The sequence below is a fragment of the Hippopotamus amphibius genome, chromosome 12, assembly GCF_030028045.1.
Source record: "Hippopotamus amphibius kiboko isolate mHipAmp2 chromosome 12, mHipAmp2.hap2, whole genome shotgun sequence".
NCBI classification, from domain to species: Eukaryota; Metazoa; Chordata; class Mammalia; order Artiodactyla; family Hippopotamidae; genus Hippopotamus; species Hippopotamus amphibius.
In genome coordinates, this window is record NC_080197.1 from 257,428 (window position 1) to 276,292 (window position 18,865).

Sequence of the window (18,865 nt, forward strand, 5' to 3'; positions counted from 1 at the left end):
AGGCCACAGGAAACGGCCTGGCCCAGCTCGCAGCCAGGGCCGCAGCTCGCTTCCCTTCAGGCCCGTTTCCTTTATCCGGTTGTTTTGCTCCAAATCCACAAAGCTCAGCCTTCCCCTCCCCTCCATTTCCACCCTTCCCCCCTCCCGGAGCGGAGCGGAGCGGGACGGATGCGACGCTACGTTTCGGGGCCGGGAGCGCCCCCGCCCGCAGAGCCGAGCGCGCGCGCGCGCGCGCCCCCTGCTGGCCGCGCCTGGGGGCACCGCCGCGGCCCCCGGCCCCCGGCCCCTCCCCACCCGGGCGCGGACCCGGGGCGGCCGGGCCGCAGAGCGGGCCGGCGAAGAAAGGCAGCACCGGGCCGCGGCACCAGCTCCGTTTATTGGGGCCTTGCTTGGGGAAGGAGGGCCGAGGCCGGGGGCGGCCGGCCCGCGCGCCCGGGGCGCTAGGGCCCCCAGGCGCCGTCGGCGGCCGCGGCGCGCAGCGAGAAGAGCTTCTCCCAGCAGGTGGCGACGGCGTCCAGGGCGCGCAGCAGCAGCCGCCTCCGGCCGCCGCGACGCCGGGCCGGGCGCGTCTCGGGCCGCCGGCTCCGCTGTCGGGGACGCGCGGGTCAGGGCGTGGGCACGGTCCCCGCCCGCCCCCGCCCCAGCTCGCGTCCAGGCCCCGGGGAGGGAGGCCGTGCGGCCGGGGGAGCGAGCGGGGACGCGCACCTGGCGCAGCGTCCGACAGTGGCGCCGCATCACCGCCTCGGTGCGCACGGCCACGGTCCAGGCCGCCTTCTCCAGAGCCCCGCGGCGGCCCCCGGCCACCGCCCCACGCAGGGTCCGACCCAGGGCCGCGATGGACAGTAGGATCCTGTGCTCCTGGGGAGAGGCGGAGACGGGGCCTGGGGGAGGAGCCCCGCGGGGAGGGGGCCGGAGGGCTGGGGTGGGGGTGTCTCCGTACCTTCTGGGCCCCGCAGGAGGCTGCCACCCGGCCCCGCCGTCGCGAGGCTGCAGCTCCAGTCAGGTTTCTCTGAAGGAAATGGAGTTGTCCGGAGCCCGGCCGGGTCCCTTCGACCCCTGGCCCGGTCCACCTCACCGCGGCCTGCAGGTCCTCGAAGATGACCGCGCGGTAGTGGTGGAGCACGTCAGGGACGCTGCAGGCGCCGCGCCTGGCCCGGCCTGGGGCAGCCCCCAGCAGTGCCAGCAGGAGCACCCAGAGCGCCGGCTGGGGGAGCCCCTGGAAGGGATACCGGCTCAGAGCCTGTGGAGGAGCCGACCCTCTCGCAGCACTGCGGGCAATGTGCTCCCCCCGCCACCCCACATACAGGGCATCTCTGAGCTGTCATACAACGGAGATGTTGCCATGCCACTGAACGAATGCTCTAGTCACCGGGCTGGCTGGTCTCGGGGAGAGACAACAGCACCTGCAGTTCTGGTCTGCAAGGTGTGAAGACCCACGTGCCCACAAGACTGGAGAGCAGGGCTCACCCTGACCTGGGTACAGCAGGAAGTACCCTCTGCGCAGCCTCACCCCGGCCATGCCCTGACGCATGCCCACCGGAGCTAGGCTCTCCTCTGGCTGGGCACCTCCACCCCCCGCAGTCTGCTCACCTCCAGGTGCCCCACAGGAGAGGGCAGGACTGACCTGTACCCCCTCTATGGCTGGGCAGCTCCCCGCCCCCCCCCCAATGGCTCAGCTACCAGTTCTGAGAGCCACGGGAGCTGGGGTTCCCCTGTGCCCGCAACTCAATCAGGAGAGGGGTGAGGGCTCAGAGCTCAAAGTCACACCCCTTGGGAAGGAGAAGGCTTGGGAAAAGCCCGAGGTAAAGGGAGAAAGAGGACCATGTTCCTCCCCACCAGGCCTCCCCTGCCCCCAAATGCAGATCTGGCTCTCACAGGGAAGAAGCCCATCCCAACTCAGAAGCCCAAACATCAAGAAAGAGCAGCTCTTCCGCAGGCTCCCAGCCCCCAGGCTGGAGTCAGACAGCAGCTGGAAAATCAGTCATGCGAACCCAGTGAGACTTGGGACTCAGACACAGGACTCGACTCTGCTTCACAGCCCGGCAGGAGAGCCTGACCACGTGGGGCTCCCACCTGGGGCACCCGGTAGCGCCGGCCGGAGGATCAAATGCAATTAGCTGTGGCCCTTTCTCAAAACCCACCCCCTCCCCAGAGACCCTTGGCACAATGGCCAATTCAGTCGCCAGTTCTGTCTCCTGAGGGTCAGAGATCCTAGTAAGAACAAGAGCCGTTGGTGCTGGGAGGATGTCCAAGTGGGGTAGGTTCGTTGCCCAAGGGGTCCTGGGAAGGCCCATGTGCCCCTGCCCAGGGCCCAAGGCTCAGGCCAGTCCAGCCTGCGAGGACAGGGTGGCCCCGGCACTAGGAGGGCAACTCCCTCCCCCCGTCGCTGCCACTGCCAGGAAAGCCAGGCAGGAGCACCCAGGGCCAGGCTGCGGCCACAGGAGCCAAGGGGGATTTCCCGGTGGGAGCAGAGCAGGACAGCAGCCCCTCCCGGGCTGTGCAGGCCGCCTGCCCCTCGGCCGCAGTCAGCCCCCTCCCCAGCGGCCCACAGCTGCTCACCATGGGCCTCTCAGGATCAGGCCCTCCCTCACGCCCGCCAGCGGGCCTCGGACATGATCCTGGGGTCCTCAGGTGGGGAGTGCGGCTGCCCCTCCAGGTCCTGCTCCAAGCCCAGCCAGCAGGGCTTCCCTGGACAGCAGGAGGACGGGCGGCAGGCGGACAAGGCTTTTGAAGTTGGCTCCTCTGAGCAAAGGAGGGAGGGAGCAGGAGGGAGGCCCCTGGATCCCAGCCCTGCCCCCCTCCCTCTCCCCACCCCCTATCCAATCGCTTCTTCAATTAACCTGACCCTGGAGCCCAGCCCCACCGGGCTGTCTTCCCACCCAGTGCATGGTGGATTAAGCCATGGGACCAGATCTTCTCTGCCGAGGAGGGGGTAGGGTGCTCGGTGGGCAGAGAGCAGCGTAGGACCCAGCTGGTGCGGAAGGGGGGCCCGGAGAGGCAGGGGCCTGCCCACACCCTCCTCCTGGGCCTTCCTCAGCGGTCAGCAGGTGCTGCCTCTTCCAGGAACCTGGCCGCCGGCAGGACCAGGTAAGCAAGACTTAACCCTCCCACCCTCAGCTCCCCCACCCTGACGTCCGGGGGTCCTGCCCCAGCAAGTCCCAGGCAGGGGACTTCCCGGGCTCCCCGCTGGCCCAGCACTCAGGGCAGAGGTGCCTCCCACTGCCTGCCCCTCGTGGGCTGAGGGGGGCCTTTCACTGGCAGAGCTCATAGCCGCTCGCCCAAACAGGCTTGCAGGGAGCTGGGCCATAGCACCCTGCCGGGCGGTCTGCGGGTGCCGCCCAGCCCTGCCCCCAGCAGTGCCTCGGCACCAGGGAAGCCTAGGAACTCAGCTAGCCTAGAGCTGGAACTGAAAAACGTCCGTGGAAGAAAAGCTGATATGTTTTCCCCAGGGAGAAACGCAGTTTCACCACCACCTCAAAGCATTGAGAGAAGACAATTGCACGTGGACACTAAGATGCTCTGGAACCTTCCAAGGGCCCTGCGGGAGGCCTCACCTAACCTGAGATCACAGGACGTGTCAAGGGGAAGCCACACCCGACTGAGGGCTGCCAGCTGCCCCATGGCCACGGCCAAGTCACTGCCCCTTCCTGGGCCTCAGTTTCCACATCTGCGCAGAGACAGGCTGGCTTTCAAGCTCCTAAAAGCTTCCGGACTCACTTTTCAGTGCAGTGGGCAGCGTCCCCTCCCACCTCCACCAAAAGAGAGCAAAGGACACGCGTGAGGATCCGTGAAAACACCCAGGAGTCTCCTGCACGGCTGTCTGGGAGGAGCGGAAGGATTTCCAGAGTCACAGACCATCCAAGAGCGGGGCCACCCCGGCCGCCAGCCCTGGCACTGGCAGTTCCTGACCCCACACAGGGATGGTCCAAGCCCGCCCCAGGCTGGCCGTGTCCCTGCAGCTCCCAGAGCATCAGCGGTGGACCCGGCAGGGCCCGCACTCTGCGGGCAGGTGCCCAGGCCCGTGATGCTGACGAGGAGGGTGTCCTCCCCGACCTCGGCTGCTGCCAAGGGGCTAAGCCACGGCTCAGTGACTGGCCCCAGCACGAGGCACCGAGGAGCCCCTCTGGGATTACTTCTTACAAGAATGTGTGGGAACAACTGCCAGCCGCCCTTCTTGCCACCACGTGACAAGCCGCATCTCTTCTCCCTGGCCCACGGCGTCTGGACCACCCCGACCTCCAGCCAGATGTCTCAGCTGTGGCCAACACACCCCCTTCCAAGAGAACTGGCTCGTTTCCAACTGGGCATGCACACGGGGTCCAGGGCCCGAGGAGGTCTCCTCGCCCCACTTGGTGAGAACACACTTGCGGGTCTCCCACGCAGTGAGGGAATGTTCCGTCTCTCGAGAGGACAGTGACAAGCACTTTAGGATAAAACTGCTGACTACAAATCAGCAAATATGAGTTCACCTGCCAACGGGAGACCCTCTTACACACCAAGGGCAGCACGTCAGGGGCCAGGCGCAACGGCACTCAGGAAAGTCACCGACCCTGGGGCACACGCAGCCTGCCGCTGTGGAGGGCAGGAGAGCGCCTGTACCCGCAGGGGCACTGGAGTGCCTCTTACCAGGAACATGAGTTCCTGCCACCGTCTCCAAAAAGCCCCGGAGAGTCACACTGCTCCCCTGGCGTTTCCTCTGTGGGGCACGGGCCCTCCGGGGCCTCCCGGAAAGCAAGCCCCGTCCCGCGTGGGGGAAGGCTCGGAGAATACCCCCCAGCACAAACCCAACAGCTACAAGAAAGCCTTTAATCAGAGACCAGGACGGACAGCTGGCCCCCGCCCCCACCCCACGCGAGGCCGCAACAGTCAGAAGGTGTTCTTGATACGGGCGGCCACCAGCACCAGGATCTCCCCAATCTTCCGCTGCCAGTTGGCGATGTCCTTGGAGGTGGCGCACCACAGCTCCCCGTGCCGGGGCTCGGCGTTCTCGCAGCGCCGCCTCACCTCCTCCCGCTGCTCCTGGGTGGGGACCGCAGGCGCCTGAGGCAGCTCCCCCACCACCAACCCTGCCGCCCCCAGCCCCACCCCCGGGGGAGCAGGCCCACCGCATCCCGCCGGGCCTCACAACCAGGGCCCGCACCTGCCCCCAGGGAGGAGCCGACCAGGTCCACCAAGCCTGGCTTCCATGTCCCGTGGGAACCCGACAGCTGGGCTCCAGGAGGGTTCTGCCCAGCAGGACAGGACCCCTGAGGCACAAGGACGACCCAGCTCTGGCCCCATTTTTGCCACGGCCCCGAGCCTCCACCACAACCGACTCACGAGAAGATGCCCCCAAACATCTAAACCTCAAGCTGAGAGGCTCCAAAGCTGCAGCTAGAAAGCAGCTGTGGAAGCCGAAACAGCCAGCGGCACTGTGGGACCGTTCAGGCGAGGACGGCGGACAGCGGGCGCTCACCTCCGTGCCGTGCTGCAGCTCGAACTTGTAGAAGAAGGCCCAGGCGTCCCCCAGGTCTGAGTCGATCTTCACGGTGCGGTGGAACCACTCCCGGGCCTTGGTGATCTTCCGCTCACTCCAGAACAGCCTGTAGGGAGGCAGCAGGACAGGACCGACTGAGCGGCCACGGGACGGCGGGGGAGGCCTCTGGGGCCACAGGAGCCACACCGGGTGGGCTGGACCATGGGCCTGGGGGCTCACAGCAGCGGCACGGAGCCTGGCACAGGTGCCGCTGGGCCTTGTCCTCTCCCTGCAGAGCCTGGGCCCCCCACAGGGTGCGGGGGAGTGAGGCTGGGCCACCCGGACACCGCTCCAGGTCGCTGACCTGACACCCTCCCCCCTTCAAGTGTCTAACCAAAGCATCGCTTAAAAAAACACCCACAGAGCAAGAACTTCAAACTCCCTTAAATTATTATTTTCCCTTGAGTAAAATACAGGAAGATGAAAATAATAAACCTGACAAAAAACTAAATCAAGGCTTTGATCAAGGAAAGTGAAGTTTCCGCCTGCTCCTCCACATCACCTTCTAGAAAGCTCTGCCCTACCAGGCAGCTCCAGCAGGAACCCAAGCCAACACCAAGAACCTGGGCCACAAGCAGACACAGAAACCTGAAAGCTGGGCCCAGGAGAGAACCGACAGCACCAGAAACCAAGGCAGGGCCCAGGGAGCCTGCCTGCACACCAGCGAGGAGAAGGCGGGCCAGGCCGGCGGAAGGCACAGACGGAGGGCGCCCTGACAGCCCGGGCCTCGGGGCGGCTTCCATCCTCCACCCAGCTCCACGACCAGCAGCCCCAGGACAGAGGTGCACCATGCACCCTCCAGGCAGCTGTTTGGGCTGGTCTCAGCAACAAAATGGAATCATTTCATGCTCTGATAGCCTGATTGTTTTTTAAGCCTTGTGGTATTCTTAATTGCTTAGTGTTAGATAAACTGTGATTTAAAGAGCACAAACCCAGATAGCAGCACACCGAGCACCAGCCTGGGAACAGCCAGGAGGGAGCTGTTTACTTTACAAAGCCTTTTACGAGGTTTTATGGCAGCCCTATCAGAGTGGAGCGGAGAGGGAGGGGAAGCACGGGGGACTGGGGGGTGCCCCAAGCTGGGCCTCAAGAGCCTGCGGGAAGCCCCACCACAGTGCCCTCGGCAGCCTGGGAGGAGGTGCTGGCAGGAGCTGAGGAAGCAGGCGGGCCAGGCTGCTGCCAGGGCGGCGACAGCACAGGGGCGCCCCTGGGCCCCACCCAGCCCGGCGCCGAGGGGAGAGCCCGTCGAGCCCCGCACCCGACCCCAGCCACCACCCAGCCCGACCACCCCGATCCCTGCCCAGCGCTCGGGTCCTGCTCCTCTCAGGCGCGCGTCCTCCTTCTGGAAGGGAACAGGGACCCTGTGGGGTCAGGAGGTTCGGAAGCCCCCGCGCCTGCCCAGGGAGTCCGGACCCAGCACCTGCACACACCGGCAGCGGGAGGTCGCCTGCTCACCTCCTCTCACCCCCGAGGCCGGCACCCTGAGGGAGCGGTGGCCTCCACACCCCAGGCACACTGACGGCCTGACCAACAGGCCCTGGACTGTTCCGGGGTCACACAGGTCAAAGGTCTGGTTTCCAGCCTCAACACGATGGAAACAGTCACCTTGCTTACAGCCCTCTGAACCAAAGAAGGTTCATGTGGGGCCTAAATGCCGTGTGGACCCGCGTCAGCAAGCCTGTGTCTGTCCTGCAACCCAAGGCCCGTGTAGGAATAAACTGAAAAGCAGTAGAGACTGCAAGAGCAGAGCCACGAGGAAGCAGCAGGACAGAGGGAAGGAGGGTCGGGGCCCAGAAAAGGTCGCCCTCTTGGCTCTCTGGGACGACCCAGCCATCCAGGTAGCCGCCGTCCGTGTGGCCTCTACCCAGAGACGCGCTCCGTCGTGGAACTGCAGCGACCGAGGACAAGGGGAGCCCAGCGAGAGGGCCCGCACCGCCGCCAGCACCCACTCACTTGGCCACAGCCAGCAGCACGTGGGGGTCGTGCTCACACTTCTTCAGGGCGTCCACGCTCTTGGTCTTCCGCTGGGGCCTCGCCTCCAGGAAGATGGCTTCAGACCAGAGGACCCCTGAAATCCAGACATGGACGCCCGCCTCAGCGTTCAGAAATGTGCCCATCCGCACACAGGCTGCCCAAGGGCAGCCTTCAAAGACTCAGGGTGTCCGCAGCTGCGCCTCGTGCATGGCCACTCACCTCTGCTCGGGAGAAGAGCAGAGGCTGCCTGTGCCGCCCATCCCGCTGCCCACCCGGACCCACAGGGCCCCACTGGCAAAGACGGGACGACGTCCTGGGGGCGGGGCGGCGGGACGTCCCAACAACCTCCAAGGTTTCATTCCCAGGGACTCAGGGACTTCACAGCTGAGAATTTATTGTAACAAAATAACCAAAAGGGCTACCTACTAAAGATTCAGGCAGCAAGACAACCTGGGATTGACACCAGCCTGCAAATCAGCCCCCAGGTGAATGGTGTATTCTGACATACCCCAGATAATCTACGATGCCACCAAAAAAAAGTACATTCATAAGGATTCAATGATGAAAAATTTTCAGCTTTAAAAAAGGGCACAAAACTAAACACACAGTATGACTGACTTTGCGCAATAACACAAGTTGTAAAAATACGAATAAGCCAAAAGCGGTGATTCCCAAGCACTGGCCTTACACGTGATTTTCATGTCCCCTTTTCTGCTCTAAATCTGTTTATACTGCATGTGCACTAACTTACAGACTTGGGGTAAAATAGTAAAAAATTAAATTCTAAAAGAAAAAGGTACGGTAGCACCTCAGAACATGAGGTCACATTCCCCAGGTTGAGACGTGAGCTCAACTGTCTAAACAACTGAGTATAACGGACGTGTTTTCGTCTGTTTGAACCTGACGCCTGCTGCCCGCAGCCTGGGAGCAGGGCGCTCACCGGAATTGGGGCACTCCTGCAGCGCCTTGGCCATGAGCGTGCTGGCGATGTTCTTCAGCCCCGCGCGGTACTCCAGCCGCACAGACTCCAGCCTGAGGAGAGAGGCCCGAGTGGGGGGACCAGCGCCATCCATGGCAGCCCGACAACAAGCGGAAGGTCCTGGGGGGCCGCAGCGGCTGGAGTTCCCTGCTCTGCCCAGCGGCTCATCCACCAGAGGCGGGAGACACTGGCAACCCCACCCTAAAGCTCACTGGAAGCCACAGCGGCTGCCAAGACCTGGGACTCTGATGTCATCCAGGTGCGAATGGAGACGGGCGGGATGAAGACACAGGCCTGCTGGTGGCTGCTGGGGCACCTCAGGGAGCAGACACCCTGAAGTGCCACGTTGTACCTCTGTGTGCGCAGCCGCCTGTGAACAAAATGCCATCTTCACCCAGCAAACTCCTATTCACCCCTCAAGGCCTTTTCCAGATATCCCCTCTTCTATACAGTCTGCTTCCTTGGCGTCATCCACCTCTGATGCCTCATCATCAGCTCCCAGCTCCCCCGGGGCACCCTCAATCGGACCACAAACCACACTGCATCAAACTACCTTCAGGCCCGTCTGAACCTCCCACGGCCAGGACCAGGACCCCTCATGGCAGTACCTTCCCACAGAGCCTGAGCTGGAAATGCTGCGCCAAAGGACTCGGCCCGAGCATGTGAGCAAGGCCAGCTCGCAGGGGCGTGGGGACTCACCACAGACCGGGGTTCTTCGGGTTCTTCAGGCGAGACTTCTCCAGAATGGCACGAGCTCGGGTCAGCTGCCCAACTTTCTCTTCCAGCCGGGAAAGCAAAAGCCACAGGGGTGTGGAATGGGGACATTTCTTCAACTGCGGCCACAGACACAAGTGAGAGAGGGCTCAGCTGGCGTCTGGGAGGGGCTGTGACAGCCGCAGTGGCTCCTCAAGCCGGGAGTCAGGGCCACCCGCGCTCCCCCGAGACGTCCCACCCAGGCGTGTCTACACGTGCGGCCGTGCTGTGCCCATGTGCACACGGGTGTGAACTCAGCGGCCTGGGCCTTCCAGGGGCCGTGACCCACACAGCGCGGTGGGGGCAGAAGCCCGGGGCTGGGCTGTGGACGGGCCTGCCCCGGGCCGAGGCTCACCCCCTGGCCGTAGGCGTCCCGGGCCTTGTCCACGAGCTCCTGCTGCTCCTCGACCTGCCCCTTCATCATCCACAGCTTGGGGAAGTCCTCGTAGAGCTGCAGGGCCTCCGCGCACAGCGCCCGGGCGGCCGCGACGTTCCCCAGCACCCACTCCAGCTTCACCGACTTCATGAACACCTGGCGACCAGACTGCCTCAGCCCGGCTCCCGCGCTGCGGCCGGGCGGGGCCGGCCCTGCCTGGCCCTCGCCTCCCCGAGCGCTCACCCCGAATGCTGTCTCGTGCCTTTCGGGACAAGCTAGGGCTACACGTGCGAGCACGTTTAAAAGCCAAGAGTGAACAGATGAGCTCCGCGTACCGAGGCCTCGGGGCAGGGGGCAGGCGGCGGCAGGGCGGCGGGGCTTACCCGGGCGGTGGGCGCGCTGCTCCGGGCCTTGGCCAGCAGCCTGCGGGCCCGCTCGTACTCGTTGTTCTCGGACTCCAGCTTCACGGCCGCCAGCCAGATCTCCTCGCTGTTGGGGTTGGCCTGCGGGGCGGGCGCGCAGCATCAGCCGTGCGGGACGAGGGGACCCCAGTCAAAGGCCGCCAGCCCAGGAGCCGGCGGGGCCTCGCTCTGCAGCAGGACGGTCCGCCAGGCGGGCATGCCCGGGGCTAACAGGGAACAGAGCCGAGTCCAGCCCCAGGATGGTGACCTTCTCACAGACCAGCAGCCGTCTCTCTCGCTGACACAGACGCGCGGCCTCCGCGGCACTGGGGTCGTACGCCAGCCGCACCCTCTGCCTGCCGACGCGGGTCCCCCAAGTCCCACCCAGCCCTGCTCTCTCCTGAGCCCGGCGACAAGGAACCAGCCGTTGCAGTGTGTCAATGTGGGTAGGACGGAAGGATGCCCGGGGCATCTTGGACAGTGTGGAGAGGCTCCCGGGGTCGGGACTGCGTCAGGTATAAACCAGAGTCCAACAGGCGCGTGGGCATGCCCTCCGACCTCCCGCATGTGCAGCCAGCTGCTGGCCACACTCAGCCGGATCGTGTCCCCAGCCTAAGAAGCAGCCCCATGGTGACAGGTAAGGAGAGGAGAGTGCAGGGGCGGAGACAGGCAGCACTGCCCAGGCAGTGGCAGGAGAGCGTCAGGACCACCTGGAGAGGAGCAGCGTCCTCCACCCTGGGCGCCAGACAGACAGCTGAGAGCAGGGACCCAGGCCAGCCTCCTCCATGTATTTACTCAGGGAAGGACAGGCTTTATTATACCAGCCTGGGTGACAACAACAAAGTGACACTGACTCTCTAGTTTATAAAAAACCATGCTGCAAACCACTGACACCTGTGTTGTCATAAAGTATTAGGATGTTACACGTGACAATAAAAAGCAGGTCCTAAGAAAATCGCACAGCTCCCAGCATCAGCCACGGTAAGCCTGGCCTGGCGCAGCTGTCGGAATGCAGCTCCACCCACTGACAGGCCTGGGCAGCACCAGGTGGCCCATGTGTGACCCCAATGCAGGGGCCTGTGCTTGGGTACGGGGGACAGGTCTTCCTTCTGCAGGGACCGGACACCCTAATGTTCACGTAGGAGTGTGGCTGTTGCCGTGCCCTCGTGTGGGGAGGTGGTGCTCCGGCTGCTGCCCCGTCCCTCCTGTCTCCCTGAGTCGCTGCTGGGGAACACTCAGCCCGAGGTCACACCGAGTGGTGGCAAAGGAGAGGCAGGTGTCCATTGTCTGGGCCGTTTTTCCTACTCTCAGGCCCCCTCAGGGCCCCAGCTGCCCACAGAGCAGCCCAAGTCCCACGTGGCCTGACCACGCTCGGCCCCTCTCGGGTTAGCTGCGGTCGTCAAGGAGGGGAGGGCTCGAGAAGAGCAGGGGACCCTGGAGCCCTCGAGCCAAGGCCCACCCCTCACCCACCTGGAAGGCGAGAGCCAGGATGCTCCTTGCTGCGGGCACGTCCCCGGCCAGCCACTTGGACTTGGCGCCCATGAGCCACAGCACCTCTGCTTTGGGGCAGTGGGCCACGGCCCGCTGCAGCAGGGCCTCCAGGGACTCCCTGTAAGACAGAGGGCTGGTCACCACCAGAGCACACGGGCCGCTCGCAGCCAAGCCGCAGGCGCTGAAAAGACAGTTACTGCTTCAAAGTTCGACGCTGTAAATGATTTACCAGACTTTTACAATGGGGAGAGTGTGGGGAAATCTTTTCTCTCCATAAAGGCTCTAAAATCAACTACTGAAGAGGGTGCTACAAAGCAACGCATTGTTCAAACAGCAGAGTCTGATGGAACTTCTCAAGAGAGACTTTTACAGCCGTGTGTCCTGGAGGCGCGATAACTTCGAGGTCTGGGGCCAGGGGCCTTTTCATCTCTAACCACAGAACCGCCGATAAAGATTACGACCCGAGTCTACTATTTGGCATGCAGAGAAATTGTCTTATTGGAAGAAAGTTATTTTAGGTCACTATTAAGCAAGAAGCCTGGCTTTCAGGTGTGAAGCCCCAACCCCTGTGCGGCCCACCACCCCTGCAATACCCCCAGCACAGACGAGTGCGCATGGGATCCTCTGCGGGGCATGAAGCCTGGCACCAGAACCAAGACCCCCAGGTCCTGAGTGCTCGGCCCGCTCACCCCACCAAGGGCGACAGAGCCGGGGGTGGGGAACTGCCCCTGAGCCCAGGGACCAAGACCCTCGGGAGAGGCCCTGCTCTAGACAGGACTGTCTGGGTGAACTTGTACAGGGTGAACCAGCACAGTCACTTCAAAATGTCCCCAAAGGAGTTAACTGCAAAACACACAGCAGCTGGTGGGGGTGGGGAGGTAACAGGAGCTTCAGCAGCAAAGACTCCCTGGAAAGCCTGAGACTGAACAATGAGACAAAGAAAAGAAACGGGGTCTCCGTGCTCCCAGCTGCAGCCCAGGTGGGACCAGTAAGGCCCAAGCACAGGGGACGTGGCAGAGGACTCAGGCAGAGGCTGCCCACCTAACTGCAGACATTGCAACATCTAACTTAATCAGCAGTTACAGCCAATAAGGCAGACCCAAAAGGTTTTTTCAATTAAAGAGGACAATTAAAGAAAATTGTCAAGGACCTCCTCGGAGCGCAAAAACCAGCCCAAACCCAAATCCAGCACAGCTGAAATGAAAAACAGGCCTGCCTGGGCCCAGATGCTGTACCGCCCATGCTGCCGAAGCCAGAGCCCCACAGACATGGGACTTTGGGCTCCAGCCCTGCCCCAGGGACCCCTCAGACCACCAGCACCCCCGGCTCAGCTGTAGACACTTGGGCAGGCAGGCCCCGCAGTGCCTTGGCTCCTCGACTACACAACAGCAGCAATGCTACTGCAGAAGGTGCCAGAAAGACAGCCTAGCTGAAAGGCCCAAGTGCTGCAGGAGCTCCTGGCCCTTGCCACAGAGGCTGGACCTCAGACGAGGTCCTCGCCCACCGGGGACATGAGGCCTGAACTGAGCGCAGGGCGGCGGGCCCGCCACATACCTGGTGCCGTGGTTCTTCTCGAAGTATGCGGCCCGCAGCCACACGCTCTTCTTGCTGGGGAAGACCTGCAGGGCGTAGGCGTAGATGGCTCGGGCGCACTCCAGGGCACTGTGGGCCACGCACTAGGGTGGAGAGAGGGTGTGAGGGGCAGCCGGCACCCACCCAAGAGGGGGCACCCACTCTGTAACTCCCGACCCGGGCCCCAGAGGCCAGTGACAAAGCCTCTGGGGCCTCCGTGGCCCCACAGGACCAAGTGACAGTCACCCGGGGCCCGGGCGATGGGCGAGCCGGCCCGTCCCTGGGGGTGAGCCCCGGAAAGCTCCAACCCAAGCGAGGAGACGACAGAGAAACGGGAGAACGTGGGAGGACGTCTGAAGGGGCTCCCGAGTTTCTGCTCCCACGATCTCTCATCTGCAGGGCGGCCCACCGAGGCCCCCATGTGGTCAAGATGGATGAGGTTAAGTAAGGAGAAGCACAGAGTTAAAGTCCACCCTCGGAACTGAAAGGGCTCAACGACCACAGGGAGCTGGGCTCTTCCGCACGTCAGGGGTCTCCTCCCAGGGCAGAGACCGTGGGAGTCTGTGAGGTCATTCTTCACACTTTTCTGTCTTAAATGTCATGTAACAAAAAGCTTGGAAACCACGACGGCCGGCCCTGGAGCACCTTTAGAGCTCACAAGGCACCCAGGTCACACACGCAACACCCCGTGAGTTCCGCGCACAGCGGCCACGGCCTGAGTCCAGAAGGAGCAGCAGGCAAGCGCCTGCGTGAACAAGGAAGCAAGGAAAGCTCCGAACCACAGGCGTCCAGCTACTCAACTCTCGTCAAGTGGAGATGCCACAACATTCACAAAACCAGCACCCGACAGACACCACAGTCATAACTGACACAGGCCAAAGGCATCACTAAGGGACCCTCAAACTAGTCGGTCAAAGTTTGGTGAGAAACAGCATGTTTACATGGTCTCAGTGTCTCCCCACAAAATACTGACTAGGTGCAGAGGGCCACAGCAGCCTCCAGCGGCGGAGCCTGGCAGACACCACCCGAGCTGCCCAGAGTTGGATGTGCCCCTCACCGACCCAGCAGCACAGAGTCCTGCGAAGATCAGAGCCCAGCCATGAGGACACAGCATGGAGAGCAAACCAAGGGGCCTGTACCCTCAAAAACTCAGTCTCATGAAATAGCAAGACAGACCAAAGCTCTCCCCCAGACTCGGGGCCATGGAGACCTACAGATGTGACCCTGGGCAGCTCGCCTCAACCAGAACACAGCTGGGTTTCTCCCTTCGCCAAGAGGCACGGAGCGAGCTAAGTGGTGAAATCCGAATAAGGCCTCAGGTTACATCACAGTCCGACATCAACACTGATCTCCTGAGTCTGATAGCTGTGCTGTGGTTGCATAAGAGACGGTCCCCTTTTAAAGAAATACACACTGAAGTGTTTAGGGGGAAAGGGCCACCACATGTGCAATGTATTCTCAAACCGTTCGGGGAAAATAAGGGGCATGTGTGTGCAAGCCTGTGCACATGAGGAGAACAAAAGCCAATATGGTGACATGGGTAAACCCGGGGGACTCTAGGTGAGGGCATAAAAGAGATCTTCATACAGTTTTGCAACTTTTCTGTAAGTCTAACGTTATTTAAAAATAAAAGCCTATTAAAAAGAGAGGGCCACATTTAAGATATGAAAAGCCTCAAACGTGTTTATCGATGTTGAACCCATAATCTCTTCTCTGAAACACCACTCCAAAGAAATCCTCTCTCAGTGGGCAAGAGCTTCATATGCAAATGTTTTCTGAAGCTCAGCTTATGGCAGAGACCAGGGATGAGCAGCTAGGAAAGCGTGGAGCTGGATTCCAGGTCCAGGTTACTAAGTGCTCAAACTCTAGCTCTGCAGAAGTGGGTTACTAGAAAACTGTACTCCTTACAGTGGCAACTATGTTTAAAAACCAGCAGAAAGATTTCCAAACCACAGCCAGTGCCCCACAAACACAGACTCCACATCCACCGTGGCCATACTCACACTGTCAGCATCTTCCATCCACGTGTGCTTCCGGTCTTCCTCCTCAATTCCAATCCCGATCACGGCACGCATGACCGCCTGGCAGGTGGCAACACTCCCGGCCTTGTCACACTCCTCGGCATCCTGAAAGAGGGACACAGAACTGAACTCACTGCCCAGAGCGGCCTGTGGGTGGACTGTGCCTGGACGGAGAGGGCTGCAGGCGACGGGCCCCGAGGGTCCAGTGCCTCGCAGCCCCGCCGCCACCTGCCAACTGTGAGGCGTCCCTCCCTGCCACGCGGCAGATGATGCTCCACAAGTCCCTAACGTATCCACTCAACCAACGTTACAGAAGTCCCTACTGAGTACAAAGTACCACAGTAGGCAACCACGTGGCCATAAGGGGTTCCTACGCTAAGAAAGTCCAAAGCAGTAGGGGTAAGAGACGAGGTCACATACGCTCGTACAGTCGGCCTAGACTCCAGATTCAAAATGGACAAAAGGAACAGCCACACTAACCCAAAGAGACAGACGTGTAGTGGGGAAGGAGCCCAGCACACAGAAGGTGAGACAGAAACCTGGGGTGGGGCCAGCCACCGGGGTGCTCCGGCAGGCAGGGGGGCAGGCTGACCAGCAGAAAAGCACTGGACTTCAGGAGAGCAAGGCTCAGGACAAGCAGAAAGACAGTCGTGGTTCGAGAGACGAGACACCAAAGGCCACTGAAGCCTCCTGCGTGGCGGGTGAGAAGGACCAGCAACGCAGAGAGGAGGCTCACTTACGCGTCAGACCAGCCACATCGATGTGTGCAGGCAAAGGTGGGGACAGAGGTGTGTGCACGCGGCTGCAGACAGACACAGGGACAAGCTCTGCCAGGGCAACTCCAAGCTCTCTGTCAAAACAAACTCACAGGCTGACCCAGCAATGCCTTTTAAGGAACATACTCCCATTCGTGCAAGATGACAGGTGCGCCAGGACACTTCTATAGCGCTGTTTGCAACGGCTGAAGACGTAGGAAGCACCCTGCTGTGGCCCTCGCCGAGAGGCCCCAGGCTGGCTGGACACGCCGAGCCAGGCTTCCCTGGCTGTGAAGGAAGCACAGCACAGCAGCCCGAGCCCGAGCCCCTCGGGCACAGTAGACACCAGAAAGGCGTCCCGAGCAGAGTAGAGCCAAGGGCAAAGGCTCAGGAAAGGGCACAGGCTGACCCACAGCCGGGGGGCAGAGTTCAGCGCTGCGCGAGAGCATGGAGGGCAGAGCACGCAACACCAGGCATGGGAGAGGAGGGCCGCTCAGGGAGGCAGCCCTGGGCGTCCGCTCTGCAGATGGCCCCGGCGGGCTCCACTGAGCACCACCCCGCACAGGAGGGCTGGGAAGAACGGTCCTCGGAGCACACCTGGGTCCAGGAACAGCACCTGTTCCCAATGGCCAGAGTGGAGACCCCCAGGAGACACAGGGCACTGAGCAGAACACCAGAGAGGCTGCCCCCAGAGGACATGGAGTCCCAAACTGCACCACATGGACTACGGTCGGTTCCACCCAGCAAGTGTCGAGGCAAGACCCACGGGATCAGAACACCTCCAGTAACAGGACTGTGCTCCAACACCAAAGCCCAGAATGCTCACAGCAGCACAAAAGCATCTGGCACCCAACAAGGGAAAATGCGGTGTCTGCAGCAAACCAAAGATCATCAGGTGTGCAAAGAAACCGGGAAAGGCAATTCACAACGAGGGCAAAATAATATCTACCAAAATTAACCCCAAACTGACACACATGTTAGAATGAGCAGACAAGGGCACTAAAACAATTACTGTAACCATGATCACCTGTTCAAAATGTTATATGGAGACATGAAAGACGCGAAAGGAGGTTTTTAAAAGGTTTTTAAAAAGATCAAAATTCCTAGAAGTGAAAACTACAAGATCTGAGATGAAAAATGTCCTCAATGACATAAACAGCAGATTAGATGTTACAGAAGAAAAGATTAGTGAAACTTAAGGACAAAGCAACAGAAGTCATCCAAGACGAAACTGAGAGAAAAAAAGAGTATTTCTATCACTGACCAGAACATCAGAGAGGGTATGAGCTCCCAGTACGCCCACAGGAAAGACTAGACGTCCCCCAGGACCAGGACCAGGACCAGGACCAGGACCAGAGGTAGGGCTCTCACCACTGCTCTTCAGCACATCCTGGAGGCTCTAACCAGGGCAAGTAGACCCGAAATAAAAGGCATTCATGTTGGAAAAGAAGTAAAACTGCATTTGCATGCAGCATAACCCTATATATAGAAAATCTTAAAGAATCCACTAAAACTATTACAATTTAATAAATGATTTCAGCAAGGTCACAGGACATAAGATCAGTATTTAAAAAAACCTGTAGGGACTTCCCTGGTGGTCCAGGGGTTAAGACTTCATCTTCCAACGCAGGGGGTGTGGGTTCAATCCCTGGTCAGGGAGCTAAGATCCCACATGCTTACAGCCAAAAAACCCCCCCAAAACATTAAAAAAAAAAAAAAAGGAAGCTATATTGTAAGAAATTCAATAAAGACTTTAAAAATGGTCCATATCAAAAAAATCTTCAAAAAAAAAAATTTAAAAATCAATTGTAGGGACTTCCCTGGTAGTCCAGTGGTTAAGACTCTGCTCCCAATGTAGAGGGCCCGGGTTCAATCCCTGGTCAGGAAGCTAGGTCCCACATGTTACAACTAAGCCTGCGCAGGGCAACTACTGAGCCCACTTGCTCTAGAGCCCTCACGCCACAACTAGAGAAGCCGAGCGCTGCAATGAAGACCCAGCGTAGCCTAAATAAGAAAGTAAATAACTTAAGCACAGAATTACCATGAGATCCAGCAATTAAGATATACTCCAAAGTAAAAGAAAAAAAAAAATCAATTGTATTCCTATACACTAACAACGAACAACCTGAAAGTGAAATTAAAAAATAATAAAGTACTTTAGAATATATAAAATAAGTGCAATACTAGTACACTGAAACATAACTGGAAAAAAATTTTTAAAGAACTAAATAAATGAAAAGACATCCCATATTCATGGATTGGAAGTCACTATTGTTAGGATGGCAAGAGTCCCCCCAGCTGATCTATAGACTCAGTGCAATCTCTATCAAAATCCTAGCTGCTTGAAAAAGGATGGAGGGGTCAGGGAAGGGAGGGAGTACGGGGATGTGTGTATGCAAACAGATGATTGAACCTGGTGTACCCCCCAAAAAAATAAAAAATAAAAAATAAAAAAAAATAAAAAAAATAAAAAATAAAATAAAATAAAAACGTAATAATAACTTAAAAAAAAAAAAAAAGAAAAAGGATGGAAAAAAACATGGTGCTAGCACAATGTGATACTCATATGCCAAAAAACAAAACAAAACCTTCCCATCCATAGCTCTCTCCAAGTACAAAAAAAAAAAACTTGACCTAAATTAAAAAAAAAAAAAAAAAAAAAATCCTAGCTGGCTACTTTGCAGGATCTGACAACTTGATCCTAAAATTCACATGGAAACACAAAGAACTAAGCATAGCCAAAACAATCTGTAAAGAACAAAGCAGGAGGACTCACTCTTTCTGACTTCAAAGCGTCCTACAAAGCCACAGTAAGCAGAGCAGTGTGGTGCTGGCGTAAACCAGATGGGCAGCCTAATGGAGGAGAACTGAGACTCCAAAAGTAAACTTTCACATTTATGGCCAACTGGTTCTCCACAACAGTGCCAGGACTACTCAAGGGGGGAAGATCTAGTGGTACGGGGACAACGGGACACACTAGTAAAAGCATGAAGTTCAACTCTTCTAACGCAAATGGATCACAGACCTA

At 59.5% G+C, this 18,865-nt stretch overlaps 2 protein-coding genes across 4 annotated transcripts in view; both read right to left on the reverse strand.

The window, feature by feature from the left end:
* Positions 1 to 440: 440 nt before the first annotated feature.
* C12H20orf204 (chromosome 12 C20orf204 homolog) lies at positions 441 to 1,531 on the reverse strand. The gene is given in 7 exon segments (XM_057702156.1): positions 441 to 587; positions 706 to 858; positions 941 to 1,232; positions 1,305 to 1,321; positions 1,324 to 1,421; positions 1,424 to 1,449; positions 1,494 to 1,531. Coding segments are annotated over 7 exon segments (771 nt in total).
* A 3,261-nt stretch (positions 1,532 to 4,792) lies between these two features.
* Positions 4,793 to 18,865, reverse strand: part of PRPF6 (pre-mRNA processing factor 6) — a 33,724-nt gene continuing 19,651 nt past the window's right edge. Inside the window, exons 12-21 of one of the 3 annotated variants that reach the window (XM_057703038.1) lie at positions 15,065 to 15,187; positions 13,044 to 13,165; positions 11,469 to 11,607; positions 9,981 to 10,100; positions 9,577 to 9,753; positions 9,168 to 9,301; positions 8,430 to 8,521; positions 7,469 to 7,583; positions 5,456 to 5,582; positions 4,793 to 5,013 (exon numbers count right to left, since the gene is read on the reverse strand). In XM_057703038.1, the coding sequence (XP_057559021.1) occupies positions 4,867 to 5,013; positions 5,456 to 5,582; positions 7,469 to 7,583; positions 8,430 to 8,521; positions 9,168 to 9,301; positions 9,577 to 9,753; positions 9,981 to 10,100; positions 11,469 to 11,607; positions 13,044 to 13,165; positions 15,065 to 15,187 (1,296 nt within the window). In that variant the 3' untranslated portion in view covers positions 4,793 to 4,866. Of the gene's footprint in view, positions 5,020 to 5,455; positions 5,583 to 7,468; positions 7,584 to 7,914; positions 8,008 to 8,429; positions 8,522 to 9,167; positions 9,302 to 9,576; positions 9,754 to 9,980; positions 10,101 to 11,468; positions 11,608 to 13,043; positions 13,166 to 15,064; positions 15,188 to 18,865 lie in introns of those variants that run through there. The other 2 variants (XM_057703037.1, XM_057703039.1) reach the window with 2 other exon arrangements.